The sequence below is a fragment of the Vulpes lagopus genome, chromosome 10, assembly GCF_018345385.1.
Source record: "Vulpes lagopus strain Blue_001 chromosome 10, ASM1834538v1, whole genome shotgun sequence".
NCBI classification, from domain to species: Eukaryota; Metazoa; Chordata; class Mammalia; order Carnivora; family Canidae; genus Vulpes; species Vulpes lagopus.
In genome coordinates, this window is record NC_054833.1 from 2869552 (window position 1) to 2890880 (window position 21329).

The 21329-nt window shown below is 39.1% G+C and overlaps 1 protein-coding gene across 9 annotated transcripts in view; it reads left to right on the forward strand.

Moving 5' to 3' along the window:
- The window catches only part of LOC121499534 (cytidine monophosphate-N-acetylneuraminic acid hydroxylase), a 167447-nt gene that overhangs the window by 44421 nt on the left and 101697 nt on the right, over window positions 1–21329 (forward strand). For 2 of the 9 annotated variants that reach the window (XM_041770250.1, XM_041770256.1), the window contains exon 1: window positions 7460–7629. The exons of the other annotated variants lie outside the window; for them this stretch is intronic. In XM_041770250.1, coding sequence (XP_041626184.1) covers window positions 7619–7629 — 11 coding nt within the window. In that variant the 5' untranslated portion in view covers window positions 7460–7618. Of the gene's footprint in view, window positions 1–7459; window positions 7630–21329 lie in introns of those variants that run through there. 9 annotated transcript variants of the gene reach the window in all.

Consider the following 21329-nt stretch of genomic DNA (forward strand, 5'->3'; position numbering starts at 1 on the left):
CTGCCCTAAACATCTATGACTTTAGAAACCTTGATTGTTATCTAGGTCAAATTTTCATTTGTAGAAAGCCTTGATTCCTAGGTCCAGGCTATGTTGATTTGTGAGGTGAGCTAATTTCGAAGACCGCATCACAGAAGCTGTCATTTATACCTATCCCGCCATGCCTTTACTCAGCTGAAAATATGCAACAAGAATTTAATATAACAAATATTTCCTCAGAATATGAGCCATATTACTGGCCAGAGTTACTGGTTACTGTCACACCCTGAATCTTGTATTTTATGTTATAAACCTTTAGAACAACAGTGGTTCTCTTAAAAGCTATGTTCCCCCTGTTTTCTTGGTAAATATACTCACCCTTTACAAACATCTGGCTCTTTCTATAAATCTGTTCTCAGGTTTCCACTAAATTTCCCATAGAAATTGTAGTAGTATAGATTTGGAAAAGGCCTGACCCTCATTTTCCTGTGATGACTGCTTAGGTGTCCCTCTTAGCTGTTTTTATAACATCTAGTGCATTTACTGTTTGTTCATTCACCCAGCATCATGCTAGGTGTTAGAGTTACAGCAATGAACAAGACAGGCAGACCCCCTGCTCTCACTTAGCTTAATGCTTAGGGCTGAAGACAGACACCAAATAGGTAATAACAGGTGTGCAGAATGTTAAGAAGGAGAAATGCAGACTCCTACATGCTATTGAAGCTTATATTGGGATTTAACCAAACCTTTGGGTATCAGAGATTTCTAGAGGAAGTGGCATTTAAAGTGAAATCTGAATAGTGAGTAGGAGTTAGCCATGCAAAGATGGGGAAGGAGGATATTCCAGCAGAGGGAACAGCTGAAGTGAGAAAGTCCACGGAACATCAGGAAAACTATAAGAATGTCACACTGGCCAAAATGGACACAGGGCTGGGGAGAGCAATGACAGGTAAGGCAGGAGATGGAGGCACACGTCTGACCAGGATGCTCATTCTAAGCCATGCTAAGGATTTTGGACTTTATCCTCAAGGAAGGGGGAATCATTGGGAGCTGCAAGCAGGGAAGGGACATGATTATATCTGGTGTTTTTAAAGCTTCTTTGGCTGAGGCATGCTAAGTAAGTTGGAGGTGGATTGGCAGGAGGAGAGTAGGAGGCTCAATTAGGAGGCTCCTCTTGAAGTTCAAGTGAGACTGTTATGGATATGGGTGAGGCCCCGTGTTCCCTCGGAGGGACAGGCTTGATGTTGTAGGAGCTAGGAGATGAAGTGGACCAAGAGTCAAGAAGGCTTTCATGGAGGCCACAGGGAAAGAGCGTTTCAGAAGGGAGAACGCTGTCCAGGGTGCCAGTAGAGCTGAGATGTCCAGTGAATGGATGGCTGAGGAATATCATTTGGATCTCATGATATGGAAGATACTGCTGATCTTAGGAAGAACACTTCTGGTGGAATGGTGAGGGTAAAATATATTGAGTGGCTTGAGGGGTCACTGGAAAGTAAGAAGAGAGGAGAAAGAGACAGTGAGTGAACTCTACTCTCCCGTAAGAAAGGACCATTGCTGGGGTCCATAGTGAATTAGGGAAAAATCAGTTTTAAGAAGTGGAGAAGCTTGCTACACCTGGGTAGCTCAGTCAGTTAAGGATCTGACTCTTGGTTTTGGCTCAGATCGTGATCTCAGGGTCATGAGAGCAAGCCCTATATTGGGCTTTGTGCTCAGTATGGAGTCTGCTGGAGATTCTTTCTCTCCCTCTGCCCCTCTGCCCTTCCCCTAACTCTCTCTCTCTCTCTCTCTCTCTCTCTCTCAAATAAAATCTTAAACAACAATGGCAACAACTGGAGAGGCTTGCACATGTTTAAATGCCAAAGGGAAGGAGCCAGGTAGAGAAGAGAGATTGAAGAATTAGGAGAGAAAGGGACAATAGCCTGAGGCTTCTGAAATTATGGACTGAGGGAGGAAGTTGAGAACCAAGGTGGGGGGATTGGTCACCTGTCATATTTCACTGACATTTCCAACTAGATGTCTGTCTTTTTCAGTAGGCTGTACACTCCAATATCCTATTTGATTTGACGTCCCCAGCACTTAGTCTATGACCTAACACCAAGAGGTGTACTGTGAGTGTGTGGTGGAACTGATGTGTCCTTCATGCTGGAAAGGCACAGTGGAAGTCTTCCTCCGAGCATACAGACCAAATACCTTGACAGGTTGTGGGCTTCTGGCATAGATCTTAAAAATGAGAGCTCTGCATTACAGAGCTGCTGGCTAGTGGCTAGGCTAGGACCTTTACTTTGGCCAGTCATACTCGATGGGAAGGTATCAGTTGAAATTAGTCATGGTCATTGTTTCTATTGCCACACACAGTGGAAACACAAGGAGGGAGGGATAAGTGTTTTACCTCTAGTGACAAAAAGGAAGAGGTTCTAGGCCTGCATGAAACTGGATGGGTTCCATTGCTTGGGTTCTTTGAGATATCCCTGGATCCTTCTTGCATATCTCTCTTTTTCCATGGGGACGTTCTGATTTCTGGAAACAAATGAGCAAGACAGACACAGTTTCTCTGAAAGGAGTAATGTGGGAAGGAAGCCTGGAGAACAGGAGCATGTAAGATCAGGCAGAAAAGGAGAAAAACAAACCATGCCCAACAAACAGAACAAGTAGTTCTGAAGACCCCAGAGCGAACGTATGTCATTCTGTGATTTCTAAAGAGTGGAAAATTTCAAGGGAGAAGATGGGCAGCAGTATGGAGTGTAACAGTGAGGCCGGTAAGGTGAGAATTGGTAGATGCTTCTCACACATCCCTGGATGGCCTTCATTCTGGGCACTGGTGAAAGAAGTCAGACAGCCACGGGGGAGTGAACGGCAGGACATGGAGAGGAGAGGAATAAGAGTAACAAAAAACTTGGCAAATGAAAAAGAAAGAGAGGACAGTTGCTAGAAGACTGTCATCTCAGGGAGATTTTTTAATAGGACAGTGCTTGGAGATCTAGAGAATAGGGTGCAGTGTGGGCAAGACTGTGCAGAATACAAATCTTCCACTGGGGAAGACTGGTACACTTCTTTAGGAAGTTCAGTTACCAGGGTTTTTCTTTTTTCTCTTTCTTGTTTTTTTAAAATATTTTTTATTTACTATTTATGCATGAGACACACACACACACACACACACACACAGAGGCAGAGGGAGAAGTAGGCTCCATGCAGGGAGCCCAACTGGGACTCAATCCCGGGTCTCCAGGATCAAGCCCTGAGCTGAAGGCAGCGCTAAACCGCTGAGCCACCCAGGCTGCCCTGTTACCAGGATTTTCACTGGAGTTTGCGACTGAGAGGACGTGGGTACCAAGGAGGGGACTCTCTGGCCACAGTTGAAACGTGTATTCTGAGTCTGTTGAGTCTGAAAAGGTGTTCTTTTAGAGCCATGCTTGTGTCACCATCAGACTGTAAAGTCCCCTCGTTCTCCTGTCATTCCCCCAACATTTCATTGCAAATGAAAGGGCTGACACCAGCAGGTATCTTTTCCCTGGTGAGATGCTGCTCTAGGGGAGGGCTTTTGGTGGAGGAAGTAGGGTGGATAGTGGATCAGTCTGGAAGCTTGTAGGATTTCTTGTCGGAGTTTTTTTTGTTCCTTGTAAACGTCATCAGATTACCTGTAGTATGCCTTTTATCAGTATTCCTGCCCAACAGTTATTAGATCCTTAAAAAGTATGAAATGTTTTCCTTCAGCTGAAAAAAAAAGTTATCTTATTATTTCCTTGATCATTCCTTTTCAATTCATTCTTTTCTCCTTCCAAAGACAAATTCCTATTTATTCTCACTGTTTATGTTTCATAATTTCTCTCTCTCTCTCTCTCTTTTTGGGGTGGGTGGGTGGGGGAGATTCCTTAAGTTGATTTCCTAGTTCATAGATTCTAAACATAGTTTGGGTGTATTCTTTTAGTTAAGGTCTCTGATGAGTCTTTGTGGTTTGGGTACTTATCTTTCTATTCCTTACAACCGTTTGTTCCCTTCCTATTCCTGTTCATAGTTTCTGTTCCATCTCTGCAATATCTTCCTGCAGGCCACTTTGTCCTTTGAGACTTCAAAAAAATGTCTAACTCCCAATCCCATGCCTAATGAGAAATTTAATGCCTCCCCTAGACTTTTTTTCTTTTTAATTCCAATGGATTTTGTACATATGATCCCTTAGAGGTCTAGTTTTCTTTGGCCAATGATCTCCTGACCTTACTCCTCCTTATAACCCATTCTGGCCCAGACAGAGAACATGTCTTTCCCTGTGCCTCCCAAGTGCCGTTCACTTGTGTGGGGCTCTCTTTGTTGGAGGTGTAAGGAGCGAGTGATATCACAACCTGCCAGAGAGCACATGCTGTCCTTGAAAGTCCTTCCATCTCCCCATCCCAGGAGCTGTCACATACCCGCTTCCCCAGCAGGGCTTGACCTGCCCTCATGCTTCCACCTCTCCTCCCACCTCCTACTTGTTTGTGCTCATTCCAGAACTTCCTTCTCCAGAATCCTAATTTCCTTCTCTGTCAACATTTCAACAAGTGGAAAAGTTTTCACTAGACCTGTTTTTTTCTTCAGGAGAATTCAGTTAGGGTCTTACCTTGATGTTTATACATCAATGCACAAATGAAAAAGATTTTTTAAAAATTACCTCTTGTGTACTAAGTCCATCTTGGGGAGAGGGATTTTGGCTCTGATCACTCAACTTGCTATTGTTTCTGATACCTAATTTCCTCTATTTGTGTGTGGTGACTTTTATGCTCTGTTTCTTATATTTCTAAACACAGGTCTAGGTTCCTCAGTGTTGGCAGGTGATTGTGCGTTTCTCCTGGCAGTTTCCTGCCTCTTTTCTCTAGGTGAGGCTTACATAAAATTTATGAAACGTAATAAATGTACAGTCTCCAGCAATAAAATATACTAGAGAGTGCACTTCTGGTAAAGGCCAACCTTTGCTCTTCTCTCAGAAGCTTGAATCACCATTAGCCAAGTGTAAATAACCAACGTGTTATTGTCTGGTCTGTTCTCCTTTGTCTACCTGATTTAAAGTCGTTTTTGTGATGCATCTGGTCCTCATACCATACTTTTGGGTGCCAGTTCACTTGAGTTGTCCATATGCTTGCATTAGAACTGGTAAACCAATCATAACAATTCATAGCTGCTTCATGTGCAACTGGTAATGTCCAATTGACTGACTGCATGTTAAAAAACACTGCAAAAATGTCTTGTGCAAAAAGCATGTAATATTGCAAGAGGAACTCTTACATTTGCTGTTATAAGTGGAAGCTGGTATAGTCTCTTTGGAAAACCGGTTGATGGTACCTATCAAAATTTAATGTTTATATACCATTTGACCCAGCTATGCCATTCCTAGGTATAGTCCTAACAGAAATGAGTGCTTATGTCCACCAAAAATTATGCACAAGAATATTCATAGCATATTTAATCATAACAAGTAAAAACAAGGTACAATCCAAATATCTAACAATAGTAGAATAAAGAAAATGTAGCATATTTACATGATAGAATACTATGCAGTGATGAAAAGAAACACACCACTGCTTTGTATAATAAGATGGATAAATCTCATAGTCATAATGGTAGGTAGGAGGCAGAGGCCAGATATAATTAACGGTATGATTCCATTTATATGAAATTCCAGAGTAGGCATAACTAACCTAGAGTGATAGAAGTTGGAAGAGTGGTTGCTACTTGAGCGGGAATTGGTAGGGGAGGAGTTTGCTGGCGTACTACCAATGTACCTTGGAGGCAGTTGCATGGGCGTATATCTATGTAAAAAATCATAAAGCTGTACATTCAAGATTAGTGCACCCTACTATATGTTGTGTTTCAATTTAAAAAATATATGATATGTTATAGAATCAGGAAAGGAAGAATTTGAGAGACTTTGTCCATCTGGGAAGGAGAAGACCACCCTCAGGGCCAGGTATTACCTAGAAGAGTTGCCTTACATATAAATCCTTTCTTCATTTATCATATTAACTGATATTTCCCCAACTAGCACAGATTAAAACCGTCTTGCTCCTTGACTGATGATGTGCTATTGAGTCATCCCCTTTGTGCCATTGTAAACATCCTGGTGGATACACGTCCCAAGTCATGTACCCTGTGCTCCAAAAGTTTACAATCTTACAGAGAGACACAGCTAACATAAATAACATATTTAGAGAATTTAGTATTACTCATTCTTCCTCAGTGCCATTTGTGAGGTGCAGAATTCTCCAGGAATTCAGGAGAAAGAAAAGTCATTTAGAAATGGAGTGAGGCGGCTTCGGGTGGCTCAGTCAGTTAAGCATCTGTCTTTGGCTCTGGTCATGATCTCAGGGTCCTGGAATCGAGCCCTGCTCACCAGGGAGCCTGCTTCTCCCTCATCTCTGTCCACCCCTCCATGCTCTCTCTCTCTGTCAAATAAATAAATAAAATCTTTAAAAAAAAGAAATGAAGTGAGTAATTTCAGTGAAGGAAGAAGGACTTGAAGTGAATGTTTTTAAAACTGATGGGCAGACCAACTCTCTGGTAGTCCTTTATTATTTATATTGTACTGGTTTATTAATTTTTAAAAGATTTTATTTATTTATTCATGGGAGACAGATTGAGAGAGTGAGAGAGAGGGAGGGAGGCAGAGACACAGGCAGAGGGAGAAGCAGGCTTCCTGCAAGAAGCCCTATGTGGGACTTGGTCCTGGATTCCGGGATCACGCCCTGAGCTGAAGGCAGATGCTCAACCACTCAGCCACCCAGGTGTCCCATATTGTACCTGTTTAAAGAACCATGGAAGACCTACTTGCAAGAGCTAGAATAGTGACCAGCCAAGAGACAGAGGATTTGTCAAACAGGGGGAAATAAACCGTAAAGGGCATCCCAGACTTGCCAGGAGATCTGGGTTTTGATCTAACTGAACTGACACTGTTGTGGGCTCCAGGAGCTTGGAAGACAGAAGCACAGTCAGGAGCGTAGGAGTCAGGGAGGAACAGGTGCCAGAACTACACTCTACACCATGATAGAAAACAGTTTACAGGTAGCCTTTCTTCTCGAATAAAGCTGTTATTCTTACTGCTTGGAAACAAAACAGTATATGTATGTGTATGTGATCGGCTGATTTAGTTTCAGGAAAGTACAAGAAGCTCGAGAGTTTATTAATAATTCCTCCCTGATGCTTTCTCTTCTCTCACCCCATTCATGTGCCAGTGCACATACCCCCCCCCCACATCCCCATACTCAGCCACCCCACACGACGCCCCCCACACATCCCCACACCCAGCCACCCCCCATCCACCCTTCCCCCTGCCCACACACACCTCCTTATACTCTGTGCTGGCAGAGAATTAGAAGTTTATCTAAACTCACCGTCACTTGCTAGGCTTTAAGGGGTGGAGCTATGTGGATAAAGGTTGGCTAATAACTGAAATTTTCATCAGGTTTTCAGAAGCTTCGCTTAACTGCTGTGCTTTCATAATTGCTTTTGAAAAGGTTTTCTGGCTTCAAAGAAATCAAATCAAATTTACCAAGCGAATTGAAATCTCCAGGCTGCCGTCCTTCTAGAAGCTCTAAACACTTAAAAGAAGGTTTCAGTTTCCTTCTGTTTATATTTTCTTAAGAGCTGTTTTGTGCAGTTTGGCCTCTTCTTTCCTGGAATGGAACAAAGGTATTGTTTTTAAAGTTTTTTCCCTATAAAATTTGGGATTGATATTTTTGGTGGCTTGTGTTCATTCCTTCTGATGAAAAGATTCAAGAACTGAAAGCTGTTGGTGGAGGATGGGATAGAGTTGATGATAGGAAGATGATTTGGGAATATATACAGTATGTGACATCTTTGGAGCATCTGACTCATGACTCAGCCAGTTATTGGGGTTTGGGGTTCCTCTGCACCCTGCTTGTCCTGATGGTCTACATGCCACAGCCCTCTCTTTTCTCCCCCCTGTCCACTTCGCCCAGCCCTTCACTGGTGACATCTCCTTTTCTGCAGATTTCCACTATTTTTGTCTCTGGCTCCCAGCAGATCTTCTTGTTTTGGGAATTTGCTTCTGTCAGTACATTGCCTCCTGCTTTGCTTAGGGCTTGGAAAGCTTTAGGACCACGAGAAATAGTAAAGGGTTAGGGCTGAAAGGGCCTGAGGGGCTCAAGCCCTGGATGGTTTGGAGTTAAGGGGTGTTCTAGAGTCCAAGGTACTCAGAATTCATGGTTCAGAAAGTGCAGTCAGCCTGAAAGGTCCTCGGAGTAAAATGCTGACTCCTTTAGGAGAGGAATAAGGTTTTGTGGGCTGCGTTGGGCTTAATCTCTGTTTGCAACCTGTTTCTGTGGTAGAAATGTCAGTTGCAGTACAAATAAATTTTTAGACTGCTGCCTAGTCATGTAGGGGATACTGTCTGTAGGATATTATATTTTAAAATGTCCGTGTACTATTTAGGTACATGCTAGTTCTTGAGTAAACATGAAGCTATTCTAAAGATATTCTAGGAATGGTTGCATATTTGAATTCCAGGTTCATAAAAAAGGTTTTGTGAGAATTGCCATTGTCACCCATTAAATGCAATGTTCATTTCTTTTTTCAACAAATGCTCATTGGAATCCTTATGTGTGTAAGCCCTTGGGGGTGCAGTGGTGAACTTAAACACACACACATTTCCTTCCTTGTGTGGCTTTCAGGTTTTTTTTTTAGCGGAAACAGATAATTAACCAATCTCCTAATTCAAGGTTAGACTAAAAGCTTAATGAGTCCTATAAAAGAAAAGTACATGGTCCTATGAGACTGTATAATAGCAGGATTTGACCTTTTCTGGGAAGTTAGGGAAGGCTTCCCAGTAGGCATGATGATTGAACTGAGATCTAAAGGGTAGAAGAGTTAAGTCTGTGAAGAAGGCGTCAGAGCAGTATTTTCTGGGTTTGGGGTTATTCTTTGAGGAAATGAAAAAGGCCATGTGTTGTTAGTAGAAATAGCACACATAAAGAGCTGGAGGAAGTGATTAGGGGTCACTGTGTGTCACCTCCCAGGCTGCGTTAGGTATTTTGCTCTTCTAGAAGCAATAGCAGAATATTGGTGCCTATTTGAGAGGAGGGAGAAGGATTGACAGGATGAGATGATCCTGAAATTTCCATTTGAAATGTTACTCTGGCCATAGTAGAAAGAACAAGTTAGAGAGTGAGAGCAGAGTGACCAGTTATGGGACTTCGACAATGGTTCAGAAGGGAGAGAGGATGGTAGTTTGGATAAGGTAGAAGAGGAGGGTGGTTGTGAAGTACACCTACTGGGTAAAAAGGACTGACTTGATTTGAATATGGGATGGTGAGAGGAAGGGAGGTGTCAGCTAACAGGGGTCATGGTAGACTATGGAGGTTTGGGGATGGATGAGATGGGCTGAGTTGAATTTTGGATGTGCTCAGTTTCAGATGTCTTTAAGACATCCTTGAAGGATATGCCCAACAGGCAGTTCACTGTACAGAAATGGTTTTGTGGCTCCAGTCTGCTCATATATGTGTTTGAGGCATTTGTGTTCTGGAACCATGGGGATGGATGAGATCTCTTAGGGAGAAACTGTGAAAAGAAGAAGATGTAAAACAGAGCCTTAAGGAACCAGAACATTGAATGACCAGGCAGAGGAAGGATGAGTCTACAGTGGAAACAGAAAGGATAGCCAGAAATGTAGGACAAAATCTGATGAGCTGTTAGGTGTGCATAAATGGCAATCATGAGGAGTATGTCTGACTGTAAAGGAGAGGAGAGGGAGAACTACCTGGAGAGTATGTGGGGCTGAGACATATTTTTGTTTTGTTTTGTTTTGTTTTGCAATGGGAGAGATTTGGAAAGTTTAAAAGTCAATTTAATGTTGTATGATTCTATGTACATCTGACGTGCAAAATGGCATCCAGGCAGGGTAGAAAACAAATCAGTGGTTTGCCAGAAAATAGGCACAGTGGGGGTTCCATATAGAAGGCAGTCCTTGGGAGTTCCACCAAGCAAGGTCCTTGATGGTGATAGAAGAGTTATATATCTTGATTGTGTGGTTGCTACACAAGTCTATACATGGAATAAAATCACAGAAGCCATACACACACACATACGCAAATGGGTACACATATGAGCTGGTGACTTCAGGTTAAAGCTTGCACCCAGCAGTATTGCAACAATGTCAGTTTCCTGGTTTTGATATTGTAAACGGTCATGCAGTGGCAAGATGTCATGAGCAAGAGAGGCTAATTGAAGGATACAGAAGGCTTGTGACGATTTTTGCAAATTTCTGTGAGTCCATTTCAAAATCAATTTTATTTTTATTTCAAACTTTATTTCAAACTAAAAAGCTGTAAAGCATCGATGATAGAGAATGTGCAATTTACAGTGGAAAGGTGTCCTGGAGGAATGTCTTTTTCCTCTTTTTCTTATGAAGTTTGTCCATTAAGTGTCCTAATTATTATTTTCGCCATTATTATTCTGCATAAGACAGGAAGCACTTATCATTAAAATGCAACCTAAACCCGCTCCAGTTCTGGCCACTAGAAGACAATGCAGAGGAAATTTGGGGAACTTAAAGAGGAAAACATGTTGGTGGTCCACCTTATGCATTGCATTTGCATTTCCATGAAAATTTTAGGATCAGCTTGTCAGTTTCTGATTTTTGGTTAGGAGTTGCAGTAAGCCTGTAGATCAATTTAGGCAGAATTTCTATCTTAACAATTTTAAGTTTTCTGATCCATGAACATGGGATGTCTGTCTATTTAGAATTTTTCTTCCCTTCAATGTTTTGTAGTTTCCAGTTTACGAGTCTTGCATTTCTTTGAATTTATTCCTAAATGTTTTATTATTTTTGATGGTATTCTGGATGGGATTATTTTCATAATTTCTTTTTTGAATGGTTTATTGCCAGCATATAGAAACACAATTAATTTTTGTTGTTAATCTTACATCTGTCCCTTTGGTAAACTTGTCCATTAACTCTAGAAAATTTTTATTAAATCACTTAGGATTTTCTCTACATAAAATCATGTTGTCTGCACATAATTTTACTTTTCCTTTCCAGTCTTTTTTTTTTAATTTAAAAGAATAGTTTTATTGGCGTTCAATTTGCCAACATATAGAATAACACCCAGTGCTCATCCCATCAAGTGCCCACCTCAGTGCTGGTCACCCAGTCACCCCCACCCCCCGCCCACCTCCCCTTCCACCACCCCTAGTTCATTTCCCAGAGTTAGGAGTCTTTCATGTTCTGTCTCCCTTTCTGATATTTCCCACTCATTTTTTCTCCTTTCCCTTTTATTCCCTTTCATTATTTTTTATATTCCCCAAATAAATGAGACCATATAATGCCCTTTCCAGTCTTGATGGCTTGTATTTATTTATATTTTTCACTTAATTTGCCTGAATAGAACCTCCAGTATAATGTTGAGTAGAAGTGGCCAGAGAAGACATTCTTGTCTTGTTCCTGATCTTAGGGGAGAGCATCCAGTCTTTTATCATTAAGTATAATGTTAGCTGTGGATTTTTTTTTAAAGATTTTATTTATTTATTCATGAGAGACACACAGAGAGAGGCACAGACACAGGTAGAGGGAGAAGCAGTCTCCACGCAGGGAGCCTGATGTGGGACTCATCCTGGGTCTCCAGGACTACACCCTGGGAGAAAGGCGCGCTTAACCGCTGAGCCACCTGGGCTGCCCAGCTGTGGGTTTTTTATAGATCAGATTGAAGAAATTCCCATCTGTTCTTAATTGTTTGTTTGTTTTTTAATTGCGAAGAGATGTTGGATTTTTGTCAAATGTTCTTTCTGTATGTTTTGAGATGATCATGTGGTTTTCAATCTCTTTATCAATATGGTATATTATTAATTTACTTTTAGTATTAAATTAATCTTATACTCCTATGACAAATCCCAGTTGGTCTGGAAGGATTGATATTAATTTTTCTCTAAATGTTCAGTAGAATTCAGCCATCTGGAACTGAGCTTTTCTTGTGAAAATATTAATTTTAATTACCAATTCGATTTCTTTGCCTGTCATAGGCTTATTCAGATTTTTTATTTCTTCATGAGACAGTTTTGGCAATTCACGTTCCTTCAGGAATTTTTCCACTTCACTTCTATTATCTTATTTGTTGACATATAGTTGTTTAAAATATTAGCTTACAGACCTTTTTTTTTTTTTTAAGATTTGTTTATTTGTTTTTAGAGAGAGGGAAGGGGCAGAATGAGAGGAAGAGAGAGAATCTCAAGCAAACTTCCCACTGAATGCAGAGCTGGACATGGGACTTGATCTTATGACCCTGAGATCTTGACCTGAGCTGAAATCAAGAGTCAGATGCTCAACTGAGCTACCCAGAGGCCGCTACATTATAGTCCTTTTAATATTTGTAGGATTGATGATAGTGTCTACTTTTTCATTCCTGGTTTTCCTTTTTTTTTTTTTAATGATTTTATTTATTTATTCATAGAGACACAGAGATAGAGAGAGAGGCAGAGGCACAGGCAGAGGGAGAAGCAAGCTCCATGCAGGGAGCCTGATGTGGGACTCCATCCAGGGTCCCCAGGATCAAACCCCGGGTTGCAGGCAGCGCTAAACCCCTGCGCCACCGGGGCTGCCCATTCCTGGTTTTCCTAATACATGTTTTCTCTTTTTCTCTTGATCAGACTCCCCAGAGGTTTGTTAATTTGCTGTTCTTCTCAAAGAACCATCTTTTGGTTTCATTGATTTCTCTAGTGTTTTTGTGTTCTGCTTCATTGATTGCTACCATAATTGTTATTATTTTCTCTCTTCTCCTTGCGTTGGGTTTAGCTTTCCTTTTCCTAGATTGAAAATTGAAGGTTTTGATTATTGATTTAAGATTTCCTCTTTTCTAATGTAGCCATTTATTATTATATTTTTTAATGTAGCCATTTAAAGCAATAACTTTCCCTTTCTATTTTGCTTTAGCTACATAGCATGATGTGTGTTTCTTTCTGATTATAATTCTCTCCCCATCAAAGATATGTACTACTCTTGCTTTAATAGCATTTTTCTCATTTTCCTAAATATACATTAGTTGCCTTTTTGGGAAAATTATTTGAATGAAATTACATTGAATATTTGTGTACAAGTGTGTGTGTGTGTGTGTGTGTGTGTGTGTGTGTAACCTGTCCCTTCACACTGGTGTATATTTTTACAACTAGTCTTAATTGGTTCATGTACACTTTGTCTCATATTCCATGGCATGGTATTCCACCATTATAATTTATTTACATAATATATAAATATTTAATTTATCATTTTATTATTGACAAACATTTGTATTGTTTCCAACTTGAAGCTAATATGAATAATGGTGTGATATACATCCTTGTATATGTAACTTGGAGAACATATGCACAGTTCTCTAGTGTTGAGACTTAGTTAAAAGTGGGACGGCTAAATTATGATGTAAGAGTATTTTCTATTTTATTAGAGAATGCCACACTATTTTCCATTGTGATTGAACCATTAGTGATATATGAGAGTTTCCATTACTCCCTGTAAACACTTGGTATTTTCAGTTGTTTTAATTTTAGTCTTCTGGTGAGTGTAGTGGTATGTTAGTGTGGTTTTAATTTTCATTTCCGCAATTACTAGGTTGAGCCCTCTTTTTATGTTTGAATATTCTCTTGTGAAGTGCTTGTCCATTTATCTTGTATTTGTAGTCTTATTATTGATTTGTAGAAGTTCTTATATATTCTGCATAGAAGGCTTTTGTTATATGGGTATTGCATATATACCATTTGGGAATTTGTCTTTTCATTCTCTTATCAGTGCCTTTGGATGAGCATGTTATTCTTTTAATGTAGTCTGAAATAACAATAATTTTCTTTTTGGGTGGTGCTTTTCTGGTGTTTTGTTGGGAAAAAAGTCCACCCTACGCCAAGACTACAAAGATATTTTCCTGTATTATCTTTCAAAAACTTTATTATTTGCCTTTTTTCCCTAAGCTTTTATTTTTAAGTAATCTCTACACCCAACATAGGGCTTGAACTCACAACCTCAAGATCAAGAGTCACATGCTGTACTGACTGAGCCAGCCAGGTACTCCTGCCTTTTTTTAAAAATCACATTTATGCAATGATTGGACTGTTACACTTAGCAAGCAACAACATGTGTCAAAAGAAAAAAATCTGGGATGCCTTGGTGTCTCATTGGTTGAGTGTCTACCTTTGGCTCAGGATGTGATCCTAGATCCTGAGATCAAGTCCCATATCAGGTTCTCTGCGGGGAGCCTGCTTCTCCCTCTACCTGTGTCTCTGACTCTCTGTGTCTCGAATGAATGAATGAATGGATGAATGAATGAATCTCTAAAAGAAAATAGAAAAAATCTACATTAAAAGCTTTTGTTGGAATATTTTACTGTTTCCACAGAACAGAAACTAAAATAACCTATTATATAACTTGTCACAGATACAGTTCTTGAGGTTTTTGCCCTTACCCATGAGTAGTGTAAAATTTTTTAAGTTTTTAATTTCCAGTTAGTTACCATACAGTGTAATATTAGTTTCAGGTGTATAGTTTAGGGACTCAACCTTTCCATTCAACACCAGTACTCAACAGAAGTGCACTCCTTCCTCCCCATCACCTGTTTCCCCTATCCCCCTCTTCCCACCTCCCCTCTGGTGACCATCAGTGTGTTCTCTGTAGTTAAGAGTCTGTTTCTGGGTTTGTCTCTCTCCCTTTTTTACTCTATGCCTATTTGTTTTGTTTATTAAATTCCACACATGAGTGAAATCTTATGGTATTTGTCTTTCTCTGACTAATTTATTTCATTTAGCTCAACAATGTGGATGGAGCTAATCCATGTCTTTGTAGCCACTGGGCCCTGCCACCACTGTGCTTGGCTCCTAAGTTCACAAACCTATAGCTTTCCTGGCACCTCTCAAGCTCTCTTCTCCTGCTAAGCTTTGTTTCCTCTTGAACAATATGGAATAAAGTTGTTAATCTAAACAAAAACACAGCAAGACTCAAGGCGACAATCCATTGGCAAGTTTTGTTTCCCACAAATTTTACTGACCTGAATGCTACTACCCACAATTTTACTGTTATTTATATTGTAAATGTATTTAGAGTGCAATATAATTATGTTTATGCACAACATATTTATATGCACTATAAATATGTACAATATAAATATGTTGCACTGCTCAGCTAGGTTAGGGTTACTGGGTTCATTATCAATTACAAAAATTAACTCAGAACATAAAAAGGTATTTACTTACACTGTTAGCCTCTTAAATATAGAACTTTAATCTGCCTGGAACTGATTTTTGTCGATGTTCTAGGCAGGAGGCCAATTAATTTTTTCAATATGGACTCCAGGTTATCCCAGCAACACATATGGAAATGTTTATCCTTCCCCTACTGATTTACAGTGTCACTTTTCAAGTGTTACTGTGTACGTGTGCTTGTTTCCAGCCCTCTTTCACTGATGTATTTTATTTATCCTTGAGATAGTGATATCACACTATCTTAATAATTATAACTTTGCAATAAATCAAGATATTTGGTAGGACAAATCTTCCCTTATCTTATTCTTCTTCAAGAATGATTTATCTCTTCTTTGGCCTTTTGTATTTCCAAATAAATTTTAGAATAAGTTTTTATGATGTAAATAAAACACAAACTCCCTCTGAAAAAACTTTCTGGGAATTTGGTTTGGATTATATTATGTCTATGAATTAATTTGGAGTGAATTGACATCTTTCTAATAATTGAGCTTCCAATCAGTGAACAAAATAAAACTCTCCACTTACAGATCTACTTAATGTCTCTCAATAGAATTTTATAATTTTCTCCATAGATTTCATCACATCTTTTGTTAGATTTATTCCTAGATACTTTGTTTTATGCAATTGTAAGTTTTATCTTTAAAATAGTTTCTTTTTTTCCTTGCTGCTCTGAGAATAAATAGACTTTTATTTTATTTTAAAAAATATTTTATTTATTTATTCCGGGGGTGGGGAGAGAGAGAGAGAGAGGAGAGACAAAGAGAGAAGCAGGCTCCATGCAGGAAGCCTGAAGTAGGACTGGATCCGAGGTCTCCAGAATCACGCCCCCTGGGCTGAAGGCGGTCCTAAACTGCTGAGCCACCAGGGCTGCCCTAAATTGACTTTTATTTTTATTTATTTATTTACTTACTTATGATAGACATAGAGAGAGAGAGAGAGAGGCAGGAGGAGGGAGAAGCAGGCTCCACGCCGGGAGCCGGATGCGGGGCTCGATCCCGGGTCTCCAGGATCACGCCCTGGGCCAAAGGCAGGTGCCAAACCGCTGCGCCACCCAGGGATCCCCTAAATTGACTTTTAAAATGATTATATATCCAGAGACTCTGCTTAATTCTCATAGATTCTTATAATTTGTCTGGGTGTTCTTTTGAATGTTTTATGTATGCAGTCTATCTTTAAATCATGAAAACTTTTTCTTCTTTTTTTCTGAGTACTATATTTTTATCTTTTTTCCTTTAAAAAAAAGATTTTTATTTATTTATTTATTTGAGAGAGAGCGAGAGAGCATGAGGAAGAGGGAGGAATAGAGGGAGAGAGAGGGAGACTTACCACTGAGCAGGGAGCCTGATGCAATGCGGGGCTTGGCTTGATCCCAGACTTCCGGATCATGACCTGAGCAGAAGGCAGACACTTAACTGACTGAGCCACCCAGGCGCCCCTTTTGTCTTTTTTCTTGCCTCAATGTCCTGGGATGGTCTAGTACAATGTTGAATAAAAGTGGTAATTGGAGGCATCCTTGTCTTATTTACAGTATCAAAGGAAAGTATTCAGTGTTTCATCATTGTGAATATTTGCTGTAGGTTTGTTTTGGTTTGTTTTTGTTGGTTTGGTTTACACATTTTTTTTCTCAAATAAGGAATTTCCCTATTTTACCATGAGTTTTTGTCATGAATGGATAACATTTTCTTAAACTGTTGTGTCTATTGAGATGATTATATGATTTTTTTTCTCATTGGCTCTGTTTTGTGGGCAGGTCTCTTAATTTTTTTAATATGAAATTAATCCTGCATTTCTGGAATGAAGCCTAGTTGGTTACAATGCTTTATCTTTTTTGTATATTGCTGATCTGGGTTTGTGCATATTTTTATTAGAACTATGCATCCATGTTCATGAGTAAAATTGGCTTGTAAAAATTTTTTCTCATACTGTCTCAAAGATTAAAGTAGCCTTGAGGTGCCTGACTGGCTGAATCAATAAAATATACAATTCTTGATTTTGGAGTTGTGAGCTCGAGCCCCATGTTGGGTGTGGAGATTACCTTACTATATTTCTAATGTCTGTATAATTTTCATTCCTAATATTGACATTTGTATTTTTCCCTTAGTTTTCTTAACAATTACATTAGAAATTTCTCAGTTTTATTAGTCTTATCAAAGACTAATCACTTGCCATCAGGGAAATACAAATCAAAACCACAATGAGATACCACCTCACACCAGTGAGAATGGGGAACATTAACAAGGCAGGAAACCACAAATGTTGGAGAGGATGTGGGGAAAGGGGAACCCTCTTGCATTGTTGGTGGGAATGTGAAATGGTGCAGCCACTCTGGAAAACTGTGTGGGGGTTCCTCAAAGAGTTAAAAATAGACCTGTCCTAGACCCAGCAATTGCACTGTTGGGGATTTACCCCAAAGATTCAGATGCAATGAAACGGCGGGACACCTGCACCCCGATGTTTCTAGCAGCAATGTCCACAATAGCCAAACTGTGGAAGGAGCCTCGGTGTCCATCGAAAGATGATGGATAAAGAAGATGTGGTCTATGTATACAATGGAATATTCCTCAGCCATTAGAAACGACAAATACCCACCATTTGCTTCAACGTGGATGGAACTGGAGGGTATTATGCTGAGTGAAGTAAGTCAATCAGAGAAGGACAAACATTATATGGTCTCATTCATTTGGGGAATATAAAAAATAGTGAAAGGGAATAGAAGGGAAGGGAGAAGAAATATGTGGGAAATATCAGAAAGGGAGACAGAACATAGAGACTCCTAACTCTGGGAAACAAACTAAGGGTGTTGGAAGGGGAGGAGGGTGGGGGGTGAGGGTGAATGGGTGACGGGTGCTGAGGGGGGCACTTGAGGGGATGAGCACTGGATGTTATTCTGTATGTTGGCAAAGTGAACACCAATAAAAAATAAATTTATTATAAAAAATAATACATGTAGAGTTTCTATTTTATTAATATTTGTTCTTATATTCTTTCTACTTTCTTTGAATTATTTTATTGCTCTTTAATGTTCTTGCTCATTATTTTTAGCATTTTTTAAATATTCATATCTAAGGCTAAATATTTCTCTCTAAGCACTGCTTACCTTCATACTACACATTTTGATATGTTAGTTCTCATAACATTCAATGTGAAATATTATTTAGTTTCCATTGTAATTTATTCTTGACCCAAACCTATAGATTGTATACATTCTTTTTTGATTTCTAACTTAATTACATTGGAGTCAGATAACATGTTCTTTATGATTTCAGTACCTTGAAACTTGGTAAGTTTTGCTTTATGGCCAAGCATACATGGTCAAATTTTATAAATATTTTATGTGTTCTTAAAAAGAATGTGCATTCTGTGTGTGTTGGGCAGATGGCTTTATAGATATTTATGCATATATAGTGTAGTTTGTTATTTGCATGGTTCAAATCTTTGATGTTATTACCATTTTGTCTGTTATTGTCATTTATTGTTTTATCTCTACATTCTTGTAAAAAGGCTGTTACTTTTGTAAAAATACTCTCCTCATGGGTTTATGTTGATGATTGGTGAGATTCTGAAATCTCTAAATAAGGCTTGGAAAACCATAAAGTTCTGTGTGAATGTAGGGTACACTCTAATAGACAAATGAAGGAACTTGTTTTTTTTAAGTTTATAAAATGATAATAGGAACACTGGCTCTGTATAATAGATTGAACTGAGACTCCCATTTTTTTTTAATAATAAATTTATTTTTTATTGGTGTTAAATTTACCAACATACAGAATAACACCCAGTGCTCATCCCGTCAAGTGCCCCCCTCAGTGCCCGTCACCCATTCACCCCCACCTCCCGCCCTCTTCCCCTTCCATCACCCCTAGTTCGTTTCCCAGAGAGACTCCCATTTTTACAGAAACTGTCAACTCTTGGCAATTTCATAACATTCAGCACAACACTTTGAAAACAAAAAGATGTCTTATACAATTGTCATAATAAAAATGGTACATTTTATGTGTTTAGCTGATTACATGAGTATTTTATTCTGTTCCCAAAGCATCAGGGTTTAACAGCAGGAAGGAAGAAAAATATGGCTTATTGTGACCAGAAAGTGTGGTTTGCTTCCTTACAACATTCATCTCGGAACTCCATCTCACAATTTCTACTTTCCTCCTCCCTCTCCCCACTTTCTATGTATGTCTTGTTTCTGTTTTCCTAGAATTCCTGTAAGTAGCTCACTCTTCTCTCTCTCTTTTTTTTTATTTAGATTAACAAAAGTTGCCTAGCAATGCTCTAAGTGCTTCTTTTAAAGATTGTGGTGAAATACATATAACATGAAATACACCATCATAACTATTTTTAAGTGTACAGTGCAGTGGCATCAACAAATACATTCACATTGTTGTGCACCCATCAATACCACCCATCTCCAAAACTTTTTCATCCTGCAAAACTGAAACTATACCACTAATCAATAACTCTCTATTCTCTCTCCCTCCCACCCCCAGCCCTGGAAGCCACCATTCCTCTTTCTGTCTCTGAATTTAACTATTCTTGGTAATTCATATAAATGGCATCATGCAGCACTAAGTGCTCTTCTGCTGTTTCATGTAATCCTCCCAATAAGCCAGGGGAGAAGGATTATCCTTTACAAAATTGTTTGAATTAAAGTATAGTTGACACACAGTGCTTTTTTTTTATGATTTTATTTATTTATTCATGATAGATACAGAGAGAAAGACAGAGACATAGGCAGAAGGAGAAGCAGGCTTCCTGCAGGGAGCTGGATGCAGAATTTGATCCCAGAACCTGGGGATCACGATCTGAGCGGAAGGCAGATACTCAACCACTGAGCCACCCAGGTACCCTGACACACAATGTTAACACTAGTTTCAGGCATACAACATAGTGATTCATCATCTCTGTATTTAGCTCACGACACATTTGGCTTCCATCTGTGACTACTGCAATGCCATTGCCTATATTCCTGATGTACCCGTTATTACTGTGACTTAACTCATCCATAATTGGAAGCGTGTCTCTTTCCTTCCGTCTCACCCATTTTGCCCATTACCTTCCCAACCTCTTTCCTCTGGAAACCATCAGTTTGTTCTCTATATTTATGGGTTTGTTTTTGCTTTTATTTGTTTGCTGTGTTTTTTAGATACCAAGTGATATCATATGGTGTTTGTCTTTCTTTGACTTATTTTACTTAGCATAATTCCCTCTAGGACTATCATGTTGCCACAAATGACAAGATCTTATTCTTTTTTTATGGCTAAGTAATATTCCACTGTATGTGTGTGTGTGTGTGTGTATCTACTTATCTATCAGTGGACACTTTGGTTACTTCTATATTGTCCCTATTGTAAATAATGCTGTAATAATCACAAGGGTGCATATATTTTGAAAAGTAGTGTTTTCATTTTCTTTGGATAAATACCCATTAGTAGAATTTCTGGATTGGATGGTACTGCTATTTTTAATTTCCTATTTTCCACAGTGGCTGCACCAATTTACATTTCCACCAACAGTGCATGAGTGTTCCTTTTTTCATATCCTCCCCAACACTTGTTATTTCTTGCCTTTTTGATATTAACCATTCTGACAGGTGTAAGGGGGTAGCTCACTGTGTTTTTTATTTGCATTTCCCTGATGATGGGTGATGTTGAGCATCTTTTCATGTGTCTGTTGGCCATCTGTGTACATCTTCTTTGGAAAAATTTCTCTTCAGGTTCTCTGCCCATTTTCAAATTAAACTGGGGTTTCTTTGGGTGTTGAGTTGTATAGTTCTTTAACTTATATACTTATAAGTTATACTTATAAGTATATAAGTTATATACTTAACATATATACTTATATGTATAAGTTCTTTACATATTTTGGATATATCATTTACAGATATGTTCCCCTATTCAATAGGTTTCCTTTTGATTTGGTTAGTGGCTTCCTTTGCTGTACAAAAGCTTGTTTTGCAGTCCCAATAGCTTATTTTTGCCTTTGTTCTCTTGCCTGAGAAGACTTATCTGGAAAAATGTTGCGAAGGCCAGTATCAAAGAGATTACTGCCTATGTTTTCTTCTAGGTCACTCTTCTATTTTGAAGTACTTTATTCTTTGCCTCATTTATCAGACCATATTTTTAAACATTGAATTTTATGTT